Source organism: Microcaecilia unicolor, chromosome 7 (assembly GCF_901765095.1).
Source record: "Microcaecilia unicolor chromosome 7, aMicUni1.1, whole genome shotgun sequence".
Lineage (NCBI taxonomy): Eukaryota > Metazoa > Chordata > Amphibia > Gymnophiona > Siphonopidae > Microcaecilia > Microcaecilia unicolor.
In genome coordinates, this window is record NC_044037.1 from 75412945 (window position 1) to 75426395 (window position 13451).

Below are 13451 nucleotides of genomic sequence, written 5' to 3' on the forward strand. Positions count from 1 at the left end.
GTCTTTGCTACAGAAACACCTAGGCACTAAACACCAATAATAATACAGCAATAAGAGGGCAGCCCCTTACCGTTTCTAGTTAGGGAATGAATATTATCACTTTTTGTGTCTGAAGCATCATAGCACCAGGAACCTGGGGCAGCAGGAGGTGTTGGGCTGGGCACCATTCTATCACTAGATCTGATAGGGGGAGGGGGCCAGGCACCCAGGAGGAGAGCTTTTGTAATTGCTTCCCTCGCATAGATCAGAAAAGCCTAGAGCAGAGTTTCCCAAAGTTTCCTGACAGCTGGTGAGGAAATGAGGCAGGGAAACGGTTAATATTTTTTTTAAGGGGGGGGGGGTGGAGGTAAGCTTTCCTGTGTTTGCATCCAACTAGCTGGAAACCTTCCTGGCAGCGATCCAAGCTGCAGTGCAATGCGAGTTATTTGTCAAAGGCAACCGCTTTGTTGCACTAACCCTCGATCCCTCAGCCTGAAATCGTGGAGCGAGTGCTAAGAGAGAGAGAGAGTGGGGGAGGACCCCTTCATCGATGCTCGGCTGACCACATGACCAGCTGGGGTCTGATCCAAGCCAGCCGGCTCCAATACAAAACGCAGGCCACGGGCAGAGGGAGAGCAGTGAGCAGAGCTCCTCCCGGCAGAGACGAGCCCCCCTATTGCAAGGAGCGCGCCTTGGAGACAGACGCCGCCGCCGCTTGCACTCCCGCACTGCTGCACCGCCGACATGGATCTCCGGCTCTGGACTCTGGCGCTCCTCCTGCTCTTCTTAACCTTGACTTCTGTCTGTGGAGGTGAGTTTGCCTCTCCGTCCTAAGTTGTAGAAACCCGACGGCACGAGTTTTCAAAGCTGATCTGCTCGGTGTTGGAGGCGACTGTAGGCACGGTTAATTATTAACGATCAGGGCTAGTGACCAGTCAAGTTTCTGCACTTAAAAAAAAAATCACCTGTTTTCGTGCTTCTCCTGCTGCAGTAGAGCATGCATTTCTCGACTTGGTGGCAGGCTGGCATAATTTGGCCTTGACTTAAATCCACACAGACATTGCTGTTTCTATTTTATTAATTGCATGTGCATATATACATAGCACGCCTACACACGTGCAATTAATAAAATGTTATATAAATATGTGCGCATGTATGTTATGCGTGCATATATGACATCTCTACATGCATCTGATCTTTTGCGGTGTCTCTCATTTTAAAAGCAGAGAGATGAGGAATAAGGGCAAAAGAGATGTAGGAACGTGAATAGCAGTTGATAGAGAGGATAATGAATATTCCTGCACGGGTGTATTCTGAGAGAGGCAGGGCTGTAGAATGAAGCTGCAATTTCTGTGGACCTGCTGTCATCAGCGAGGTGGAGGACTTCAAGCTTGCATGGCCGGTGCCCCACTTGCGACCCTGCACTTGTTGCAAGAAATGAGCCCTTTTCATTCTGCAGCCGCTTCTCGCAGTGTCGGTTTGAGAATGAAGCTTTGTGTGCCCCGCCAGGGGGTTGTTGTATGGAAGGTGGGAGTGGAGCGAGGAACAGGTTAATGATATATCAGGGGGAGTCACCTGCCTGGGCTGTCACAGTCATGTTTGCTGTGTATCAGCAGGGTGCATGACCGATTTGCAAACCCTGCTGCTTGACATTGAAATCAAAACAGTATCACTTCGTTATTGATGCAACTGCATTTATTTATTTATTTATTTTATGAAGGTACTGCTTTGAAAAGTTTATTCAGGTCCACAGGCATTCAGGCTTTTTTTTTTTCTTCCACTGCCAAAAATGAGCAGTCCAGGGTTACATTCTGCAGAGGTTGATGTCAAATTTCTCTCTCCTACTTGACATGGTATTAATATTGATATTAATTCGATCAGCCTATAACAATTTCTACTAACAAATGAGCTGATTTAAATCGACACACCATTATATCAGGGAGCTTTTATTTTGTGTGAAAATAATATTCATGCAGCCAGGCTACCAGTTGCTATGCCCAGCTGAACTGGCTTATTAGAACCAGCCGCCCCTTAAAGGGCAAGAGAAGCTTTGCCCATTTTCTCCCTGTTATTCTACATGTTGCCTCTATGCTAGCATCTTTAAAGGCTCAGGAGGAGTTACCTTAACAGAAGGAATGAGAGACCAAGACCCACAGAGGGAAGAAAACAGCAAGTGAGGCACAGGCAATTTTTACGTGGAGAAATACAGAAGGAAGAAACTAGTTCTTCCCTTGGGGCACCGTTTATGCCCCCTACATGGGTGACTGGAGCTCTGTTGTTTATCCCATTGATAGGGGCTTGTGATCTATTCCATGCAATAACCCTTAGGAGGGAGAGAATGAGGTATGTTAAGGTTTATAACTGATATTTGTAACACTTTGTAGGGGATCCTATAGTAAGGGTAGGTAAGGGTAATGCATTTGATATACCACCTTTCTGAGTGGGTTTTACATGTTACATACAGGTATTTGTTTTGTCCCTACTGGACTTACAAGCTAAGATTTTGTAGCTGGGGCAATGGAGGGTTAAGTGACTTGCCCAGGGTCACAGAGCTGCAGTGCAAATAAATCTGTTATAGAATGTGATAAACTGATGTACTGGATAAATGTGGACCAGGAGCTGGTAAGGGATGTTGAGTGGTGAGTGACTTCCCCTGCCAGTCACGAATGGCTTTCCTCTTATGTTCCAGACCTGTCCGAGTTCCTGGAGTGATCTTGGATGCCTCACTCTCTTTAAAGCCACAAATTAATGGTGTAGTGTGCTCCTAGTTCTTTGCTGTTCATCTTATTAGGGCTATCAAGGCATATCTTTCAGTTAAACACCATTGAAGCCTTGGTCTCTCTCTTGCCACTTCTACTGCAGTGCCTCTATAACAGGGTTTCCACTGGTTCTGTTAAGGCAGGGGAGGGCAACTTTTTTACACAGAGGACCACATGAATGTCAGCACTATGCCTGCGGGGCCAAACACATAAAATGTCCTTGCTCCCCAGATAAAGTCCCCAGATTAAATTACCCCAACATAAAATTTCCCACCCCCACATAAAATTATCTCCCTCCACATAAAATTCCCCCCACAGACATAAAATCCATGTGCCACCTACATATAGCCTTCTTCATTTCTCTTCTTCCCTATCTCCCTTTCCACCCCCCATGGTCTCCAGAATCTCTCTCCTTCCCTCCCTCCCAATGGTCTCCTGCATCTCAATCTCCTTCTTGCTACCTCTTCCATCTACCTGCCCCATGCACTGTAGTAGTTCCCCTCTCTCTTCCTTGCCTCATAATTCTGTGTCCTGCGGTTGCCCTCTCTCTTCCTGATCCCACAATCCATGTGCCCTGGTTCTACTCTCTCTTCCCTGTACCATAATCCATGTGCCGCGGTTGCCCTCTCTCTCTTCCCAGCCCCACGATCCATGACCCGTGGTTACTCTCTCTCTCTTCCCTGCCCCACAATCCATGTCGCGGTCGCCCTCTCTCTTCCCTGCCCCACAGTCCATGTGCCCTGGCTGTCCTCTGTATCTCCTCTCCTCCCCCAATCCCAACATCATCCCCTGTCTCTTTCTGTCATTCATTGTAAGCAGATTTCCCTTCTTTTATCCAGTATCACGGGACTGAAGAAAAGTACCTGCCTGGCTCAGTATCGGTGATGAACTTCGGAGCGGAGGAGCCTTGGTGCCACATGAGCAAAGACCCTGCTTGTCCTGCCCCCTCTGATGTGTTCTGTGCATATACAGAATGCATCAGAAGGGGCGGGAAAAGCAGAACCTTCGCTCGTGTGGTGCCAAGTCTTCTTCATGCCGAAGCTCATCACCGGTACTGGAGCTGGGCAAGTGCTTTTCTTCAGTCCCGTGGGACTGGAAGAAAGAGGGGAGATCTGTATACAGGCCAAATAAAATTTGTTGTTGGGCCGGGCCGTAAGTTGTCCACTCCTATGTTTAGGGCTTTCAATTAGTTTAGTCCATCGCTGTGAAACTTATCCATAATGCACGTTCCTATGATCTCTTTTTTGCAGTCTGAACACTGGCTCCCTGTCTCTGCTCATATGCTCATTCTTGTCCCCGTCCATAGTGCCCTGCTCATGGTTGCACCCTCCTATCTTGCTGATTTCCTTCCTTTCTGTATGCCAAGTCACATCCTTTGTTCTTCTTGGGCTTGTCCTCTGTCTTATCTCTGGATATCTCTAGGGATGCAGCATTTTCCAGTTTAGGACCCTTACTAAGGAATTCACTTCCACTGCACTTATGGCAGGAATCCTCCCTTGCTAAGTTTGAGAAAGTGGTCATGACCTGGCTATTCCAATCAGCCTCTGCCTAGGTTCTGGCTCTGAGAGAGTACTGGTGTTGCTTCCTTTTCATGTCCATCATGTTCTTTTCCCTTTCTCTTCCTCCCATAGCTACCATCTTCTATTTCAGTATTTTAAACCATTTTGATGTAGCTTTGGGGTGAAAGGCAGTATAACAAATGTTTGTAAATAAATGTTATGTTTTCCCCATCCTTAGATGCTATTGGTGTCACTGTCCCTTCCCCTCAAAGGTTCAAAGGTTAGGTTTATTTGATTACCCGCTTAGGGTCAGTCCTTCCCTTTCCTAGGAATGGTGGACATTGCTCAGGGCAGAAGCCCTTCTCAGCAGCCCAGCCATTATGTCACAGCTTCCACTGCACAATGAGAGAGCTGCAGATGTGAAGGAGAGGCTGATACTGGCAAGAACCTCCAAATCTCATCTGACTCACTAGAGCTGTGAACCTTGTATCCTTCAATGGGGCTTGTAAGTACACCATCTAATGGAGCCGATTGAGTGCAGGTTGTGGCCTGGGTCTGTCTCAACATTTTGCCACACCCCTAGAATATTGCTGTCCTAGGTACAGGCCAACTAGGCTGGTGTGGAAATCCAGATCTGGCCACAAGAGAATGTAGTAGAGTAGTCCTCTTTCTGGTGGTTCCTTGAGATCTGAATACTTGCCCACAGTCTTTTCCAAGGCTTGGGAGAGAACAGATGCCAAATGCTTTTACCTTTATCAATTACCATTTTACAAAAATGGAGGTGTAGGGCACCTCCGTTAGCATGAAGCTTGAATAATAGTCTTGAATCGCTACATGTTTACTGTTTCCTGTATCTTTTAACACTGATTAAATATTTGTGATCAGCCTCTTTGGTTCAGTCTCAGGCTTATTTTCGAAAGAGAAGGGCGCCCATCCTTCGACACAAATCAGGAGATGGGCGTCCTTCTCCCAGGGTCGCCCAAATCTGCATAATTGAAAGCCAATTTGCGTCCTCAACTGCTTTCCGTCATGGGGACGACCAAAGTTCACGGGTGCGTGTTGGAAGTGTAGCGAAGGCGGGACTGGAGCGTGCTTAACACATGGGCGTCCTCAGCCAATAATGGAAAAAAGAAGGGCGTCCCTGACGAGCACTTGGCCAACTTTACTTGGTCCATTTTTTGTTACGACCAAGCCTCAAAAAGGTGCCCGAACTGACCAGATGACCACCGGAGGGAATTGGGGATGACCTTCCCTTACTCCCTCAGTGGTCACTAACCCCCTCCCACCCTAAAAAAAAACTTTAAAAATATTTTTTGCCAGCCTGTATGCCAGCCTCAAATGTCATACCCAGCTCCCTGACAGCAGTATGCAGGTCCCTGGAGCAGTTTTATTGGGTGCAGTGTGCTTCAGGCAGGTGGACCCAGGCCCATCCCTCCCCTACCTGTTACACTTGTGTTGGTAAATGTGAGCCCTTCAAAACCCACCAGAAACCCACTGTACCCACATCTAGGTGCCCCCCTTCACCCCTTAGGGCTATGGTTGTGTTGTACAGTTGTGGGGAGTGGGTTTTGGGGGGCTCAGCATCCAAGGTAAGGGAGCTATGCACCTGGGAACAATTTCTGAAGTCCACTGCAGTGCCCCGTAGGGTGCACGGTTGGAATTCTGGCATGTGAGGGGGACCAGTGCACTATGAATGCTGGCTCCTCCCAAGACCAAAGGGTTTGCATTTGGTCGTTTCTGAGATGGGCATCCTCGGTTTCCATTATTGCTGAAAACCGGGGACGACCATCTCTAAGGTCGACCTAAATGTTGAGATTTGGGCGTCCCCAACCGTATTATCGAAATGAAAGATGGATGCCCATCTTGTTTCAATAATACGAGTTTCCCCACCCCTTCGCTGGGACGTCCTGCGAGGACGTCTTCAGGAAAACTTGGGTGCCCCGTTCGATTATCCCCCTCTCTGTCTCCCTCTTCATTATGGACTTGTCATTGCCTTCTGGCTGCTGTTTATACCAGCCTAGATAGCTTATACATAGAACATCCATATTCTTAGTGCAATGGATGGAAAGTTTTCAGATATTGCAGGAATCCACATCTGTCTCCCTTATAATGAGTATCCTTCGGATACTGTATACATAAAAATCAAAGAGGAGAGATGTTGGTGGCAGGAATCCATGGAAGCAGTACATGATGGGGGGAGGGGGAGGGATATGAATGTATACCAAACAGGAAAGAGATCTCAGAGTGATCATATTTGATGAACTCAAGCTCATAAAACAGTGTGACAAGGCAGGGGTCAGAACTAGATAAATGCTAGGATGCCCTGGGACAGATATCACCAGCTGGAAAAAGGAGGGAAGTCTTATTGCAAATAAGAGTGTGGGTGCCACCAGTAGGATACAGAAATAGTAGAGGCTGTCCATGGAAGAGTCAGCAAACTGGTTCAGAGTCTTCCTAAAACATATAGTAGACGGCGGCAGATAAAGACCTGTACGGTCCATCCAGTCTGCCCAACAATGTAAACTCATTACATATGGTATGAAATGTTACATCATACGTATACCTGTTCTTGATTTATCCTTGCCATTTTTAGGGCATAGACCATAGAAGTCTGCCCGGCACTGGCCTTGTTCTAAAATTTTTGAAGTTGTTGTCAAAGCACCCGAAAAGCTCCACTCCAGCCCCTCCAAATCTACTCAGTCTCAATAAGGGCACAGACCATAGAAGTCAGCCCAGCACCGGTTTTCCTACCTAACCTCCGCTAAGCTTCTTTGGATCTGATCCTTCTAAACAGGATTCCTTTGTGTTTGTCCCACTCATTTTTGAATTCCATTACCGTTTTCATCTCCACCACCTCCTGTGGTGACTTAAGGAGTACTTAAGGAGCAATGGACCTCTGAAGTACATGCATGTCTCTGTACAGCGCACAAGAAGCAAACATTTTTCATTGGAAAAAAAGTTTTAGAACAGGAGGTCATGATACGAGATGGAGTAACCTTCCCAGAGAGGGTGGTAGATGCATGGAGCAACCTGTCAACAGAGTGCCAGTCACTTTGGGCTTTGGACCCCCCAAACACCGAGATCTGGCTAAGCCCCTGATGATAAGTTCCCATTTCCAATGAGTTTATCCATGTCAGTGTTTTTTTCTGGGAGTCTAAGGTAGATCTTTGTCACGTGTCATGGAAAATTAGTTTTTTGACATTTTTGGGGTGAAATTAAAAAAAAAATCTTTACCATAATGATCATTTTCTATTTCTTTTATCAGGTTTAAAAAAAATGTCCTGTGATTGCATGTATGATTTCTGCATTTTTGTTCCCTGGTTCTATGACATTTCTGCAGCTGGGAGGATCAGCTGTTGTTCTAAGAGATCATTTTCTGATTTGAGGCCAACTTATTTTTCCTGTTAGTACTTATTTGTTCAAATGGCTTAAAGATGCATGAGTTATTTTAGATGAAATAACATCTGTCATACTGCTGCTCTGCTTTGTATGGTGCATGATTCCCCTCTCCCCGGGTTTTTCCATTTTTCAGTTTACTTTTTGCAGCAAAAAAAAAACAAAAAACAACAACTCTGCAGGAGTGGTTCCCTGGTTGAGGTATGTGCATGGTATCTGTCCTTAGCCGAGACTGGAGAGGGAGGGGTCTATGGTTAAGAGCACTGACTGAAGTCCAAGCCAGGAAAAGTTCTGGGAGTTGAGTTTAAGACTCAGGACTGGGGTTAGGGGTGTAAGCAGGGCAATTGCCTTGGGCCTCCATGCCACAGGAGGCCCTAATCCTATCTCAAGCAGAAGGAAGCAAAGCCTGAAAAGGGAAGCCCTCCCCAAAGGGGCCCCTGCGTGTCTAACAACAGGTCTGTTAAAGCTCCCCTATCACTGATTCTCTGGGCTACTTACTTTATCTCCTTGTGTTTCACTTTACCCAGATTTCATGGAGGCATACAATAAAAATCATTGTTCCATTTCCTCTTCCCTGTTTAGAAGATTACATATAATCCAGGTGTTAAAAGTGTACCTCCAGGCTATTCATCTTAGTGGTGGCTGCATGTCTAGTTGTGTAATGCTACAATTGAAAAACACAGAAGGGTGGTATATCAAATCCTATTACCATTACCACATGGTAATTCTCTTTAGATGAAAGTTGCTACATAAATTCAAGTTATCACTGTTGCTGAAGCTTCCTGTTTTGTTCTTTTTGTTATAATGTTAATTTATGCATGGGCAATCAATGTTGAAGTCAAGTTATATGGTTTTCTCAGCTGTACCCTGCTGCGCATCTTGGTGGTATTTACTGGAGGTAGCTAAACTGGCCAATCAGCTTGTCCAACGAACATTTCTTGGCAAATATCGCCAAATATGATGCAGTAGAGACGAGTTATCATCAGGAGTAAGTGACTGGATAGATGTATGTGGAATTCAATTCTGACCATTCTCATGAGTGACTGCACATCCTGATGCATTCCAGACCTAGCACATTCAGGAGTCATCTTTCATCCTTTATCATAGTGGCGCTCAATATCTATGAGATGTTTATGTACGTCATTATACGACCAGAACAAAACATTGTTTGGAAAGGTGGGAGAGAGAAGTCACAGAACACTTGTTCTAACAAGAAAACAAGTCATTTGCCAACAGACATGAAAACTATTTGAGAATGATGGATGAGGTGCCAGGTAGGAGTAGGCTACCGTCTAGTGAGATGTCAGTTAAATCTGTGAATGAATTCTCCACTTATTCGGGCCTGTAAGGGCTGAGGAAGCAAAGCTGAGCACTGCATCGAGAGTAAGTGTCAAGCATCCTGAAGAGTATGATGTTGTGGTAGTTATGTATATTTGTGTGTCTGTGTGTGTGTGGGGGGGGGGGGGGGGGGGGGGGGGGAGTAAAATTGAAGTACTACGATAGTAACAGTGACATTTCTTTGAAAGTTATGAAACAGTAATGTGAGCAACAAGTAAAACTCAGTAGTTTATGGTTCTTCATGTTACAGTAAAGAAGACTTCCTGACCACAGATTTCGTCCTTTAGATTGTAAGCTCCTTTGAGCAGGGACTGTCCTTCTTTGTTAAACTGTACAGCGCTGCGTAACCCTTGTAGCGCTTTAGAAATGTTAAGTAGTAGTAGCTTCCCACTATTAGGTTGCCAGTCAACCTGAAGATGCATTTGGATTTAGATCCCTTTATGATAACAGTTTGTAGTCTAATAGTCTCTGGTGCTGGAGCTGGCCCAGCTGCCGAACTGAAGGGCAGCAAGATATAGTCATGTTCAATAGCAGCAGACTCCATTTCAATCTGAATGCACATAGGTAAGTCAGGTAGAGCAGGTTCAGACACAGGGTTCCTCTGCATTTAATACAGAGGCAGCATAGAGCTAAATGTTCAAGTTACTTGGAATTCTTCTTTGTTCCCCTTTCAAGGACCAGAGTGCTAATTTGGTTTCTTTAGGGGTGGGGGAGGTAAGATCATTTGATCTGGCCTTAGACTCCTTCCTTCCATCATTTTCCATTTTGACTGCTTGGCCCGGTGACCAGAGCACTAGTTTGTTCCCTTTCCTTTCATCAGCCAAACCTGATAGTGACTTAGGAGTCAAAATGTTAGAATTCTACAGGATCAAATGGAGCTAATACATGAAAGCAAAAATGAAAGGACTGTTAGAATGAGACAGGCTTGGTTTACTTCTGAAGTCACTGAGTGACTATGGCAAAATGCCATTGGCCTAGAGTTATGTCAGGAGAGTGGGAGGCATGTCTCTGGACTCTATGCAAACTAGCTTTGGCAGTCTCTCATGAGGTACTAGAGTAGTGGGAAGTGCAGTGCACTGTGGAGAAGGAGACCCAGGCCCATAATCCTCTCTAAGTGTTACACTTGTGGTGGAAAGTGTCAGCCCCCAAAAACCCAGCAAAAATGTACTGTACACCTGCAGCCATAAGGGCTATTGTAGTTGTGTATAGTTGGGTACATTAAGTTTTTCGTGGGTTTTGGAGGGCTCACCATACAATATAAGGGGGTAAGAGTGAGATGTGTACCTGGGATGTTTTATGTGATATGTACTATAGTGCCCCCTAAGGTGCCCCACTACTCTGCTGGGATGTGTGGCTAGTCTACTAAGAGGCAGATGCAGCAACCAAACGTAAAAAAATCTAAATCGTTAAAGTCCCTAACGATTTTAAAATAACGAAAAATGCACCAAAAAAAAAGTCACACATGCTGAGATCGGTATTGAAACGTACAATGTATCAAAGAATCACAATACACATCGTTAATCGGCCCCCAAATCATGCGCAGAGCAGCCAAGCGTTATGTTAGCTGCTCTGCGCATGCCACAAACAGTCAAAACACAGTCAAATCACAAGCACATGGCTCCCAAATCAAAACAAAAATAAAAAAAGAGGGTCGGGAGGGGGCAAGGGCGCTCATCAGGAGCGTCCTGTACGGACGGCCTTGCCCCCCCCCCGCTGCTCCCCACTTTCCGCCGCTCCCCCCACCCCGAAAAAGCAAAATTCAAGCAGCCCCTGCCCCCCTCCCTTCCTCACTACTCTCTCACCTCAGCTCCGCCTCCCGACATCCTCCGTCCTGTGCCCCGCCCCCTTTTGGGGTCGTCGCCGCCATTCCCCTCCTCCATCGGGCCCCCCTCCCTCTTACCGGGCCCGTGCAGCGCCTCTCTCCTCTGTCCGAAGGCGCTGCACGGGCAAGAAGAAAGCTGATGCCTGCCTTTGCCCAGCTTCGATGGCGCGTCTTTCTCCTGCTGGGCCCGCCCCTGTCTGACGTCAGTAACCTACGTAGGTTACTGACGTCAGACAGGGGCGGGCCCAGCAGGAGAAAGACGCGCCATCGAAGCTGGGCGAAGGCAGGCATCAGCTTTCTTCTTGCCCGTGCAGCGCCTTCGGACAGAGGAGAGAGGCGCTGCACGGGCCCGGTAAGAGGGAGGGGGGCCCGATGGAGGAGGGGAATGGCGGCGACGACCCCAAAAGGGGGCGGGGCACAGGACGGAGGATGTCGGGAGGCGGAGCTGAGGTGAGAGAGTAGTGAGGAAGGGAGGGGGGCAGGGGCTGCTAGAATTTTGCTTTTTTGGGGTGGGGGGAGCGGCGGAAAGTGGGGAGCAGCGGGGGGGGGGGGGGCAAGGCCGTCCGTACAGGACGCTCCTGATGAGCGCCCTTGCCCCCTCCCGATCCTTTTTTTATTTTTATTTATTTATGTGTTTTCTGACGTCCTTTGGACCAATCACAGCGCTTTGAGCTCTGCTAATGCGCTGGGATTGGCTCAAAGTTTGTTTATTTTTTTACTTAATGATTTTTCCTGGCACAGAGCTGTCCTAACGAGTGGTCCAGACCTCTCGTTAGATTTCCTGCCTTTTTCCTGCGTAAAGGCAATCGGAAAAGGTTAGTGCATGTCGTTTCAATGGGGTTTTCACACTAATTGCTCATCTCCATTCCGTTTTCGTTAGCTGCTGGCTTCCTCGGTAAAAGCCCTTTGATGCATGCAACGGATCAAATTTTCCTCGTTGGAGAGTCATTAAAGGCTCATTTAGCTTTAGTGCATCTGCCTCTAAGAATGCTGGCTCTTCCTACATCCCAGTGGCTTGATTGTGTGCATTTTTCACGTAGACTTTTTTTTTCGAAAAAGGTCCAAAAAGATTGATGCACTAAGTACAAAACGTCTAGAAAATGGCTAGGAAATGGCCATTTTTGAAACAAATAGATGTTTTTCAGGTTCGAAAATGGCCATGTTCACCACTTGATTTTTAGACGTTTTCGGCAAAACGTCCAAAATCAGATTTAGATGTCATATCGAAAATGCCCCTCCCAGTCAGAATTTTACCAGTAGTGCCTGGCTAACAAAATGCTGGTATAGTGATTCTCTGCCATCAGTCTTCTCATAGAAGTACCAAGTTTACAAATGCCGTTATTGTTGAATTCCCAGATCCAACATCCTGCCTTTGAAAAATGAGCTATTAGTGAATGATAAGGGAGGATAACAGTATAGGTGTAGCCAGCTGTGTGTATTATTGCACGAAAGTGTATTTAGACAGAGTCTTCTTATTTCCCTTATCTCTTTTTTGGAAATGAAATCTGTTTTATTTCCCCCTTTATACATGCATATTCGTTATGGGTATCCTGGAACCCTGACCTGTGTGTGGCTCTCGGACTGTCAGTGAATGCCATCTGTATATCCCAGCAATGTGATTTTGGATCCTGGCATCAGAACTGTTCATTTCCTTCACCGCATGCTTGATGCAGCCACAGAAATGACATGCATACAATGGAACGAAGTAACAAACCTCTCAGCTCCAGTTTTGAGAATATACAAGCAGATGGACAGAGAGGGTTATATTTAGATGCTGCATTCCAGTTTCTGGATATATGTAGGTAGGTGTAGTAGAGCAAGTGTTGAAACCGGCAGGACCTGATGAGGAAGGAAGGATACAGGCACAGCTGATGGAAGCTTTACACAGCTGGAGGTTCAGTCATTGCAGAAAGCTCTGGAGAGAGGGCTGGGGGGAGGCTGAGACAGTCGCTGAGGTGGTCTGTGAAAAATATGGGTCAGAGATTGCAGCTCTGCATTATTTCACAGAATGCATTACATAACATACACATATTTTTCTAGGGAGTTCTGTGGGTTGGTGAGAGAATTTATCTGCTTGGTTTTCTCTTCCAGTCCTGGAGGGCTGCTAGTGCGTCAGTTTTTCAGGATATCCCAAACGAATATGCATGAGAGAGATTTGCATGCAGTGGAGGTAGGAGGCATGCAAATCTGTTTCATATATTTTCATTAGGGATATCTTGAAAATCTGACCTGTAGATGGTCCTCGAGGACTGGGAGTGGCTGCTTTGGTGCACCACATAAAGGACACCAAAATTCCCTACCACTGATGTTCTGCTTCAGGAGCCACCATGTTCCTCCCCTTGCAATGTAGTACCTCTCCCCCCTCCTCTCTACTCCTGAGTCCAACATCCCCCCTCTCTTAGCCCCTCCTTCACTGCTATACCTTAAAATCTCCTCCTCATTTCACACTTATTTGTTATATAACCCCCCCCCCCCCATCACCACCACCACATACACTGTAGCAGTGGCAATGATTTTACATATGTTGCCTGCAGCCAGCCCCAGAGTTTTCCCTCTGCTGTGTCCCACTGCCTTCTGGCATAACTTCCTGGGTAAGACTTGGCAGAGGAGCCAGCCGCAGGCTGCATTTGTAAATTGCTGCCGCTACCACAGACACAT

The 13451-nt window shown here is 46.5% G+C and overlaps 1 protein-coding gene across 2 annotated transcripts in view; it reads left to right on the top strand.

Moving 5' to 3' along the window:
- The first annotated feature begins 343 nt into the window (after positions 1–343).
- The window catches only part of APLN (apelin), a 45876-nt gene continuing 32768 nt past the window's right edge, over positions 344–13451 (top strand). For both annotated transcript variants that reach the window (XR_003942732.1, XM_030208715.1), the window contains exon 1: positions 344–790. Coding sequence is in view for 1 of the 2 variants with exons in the window: in XM_030208715.1 (XP_030064575.1) it covers positions 724–790 (67 nt within the window). In the remaining variant the exon portion in view is untranslated. The remainder of the gene's footprint in view (positions 791–13451) is intronic.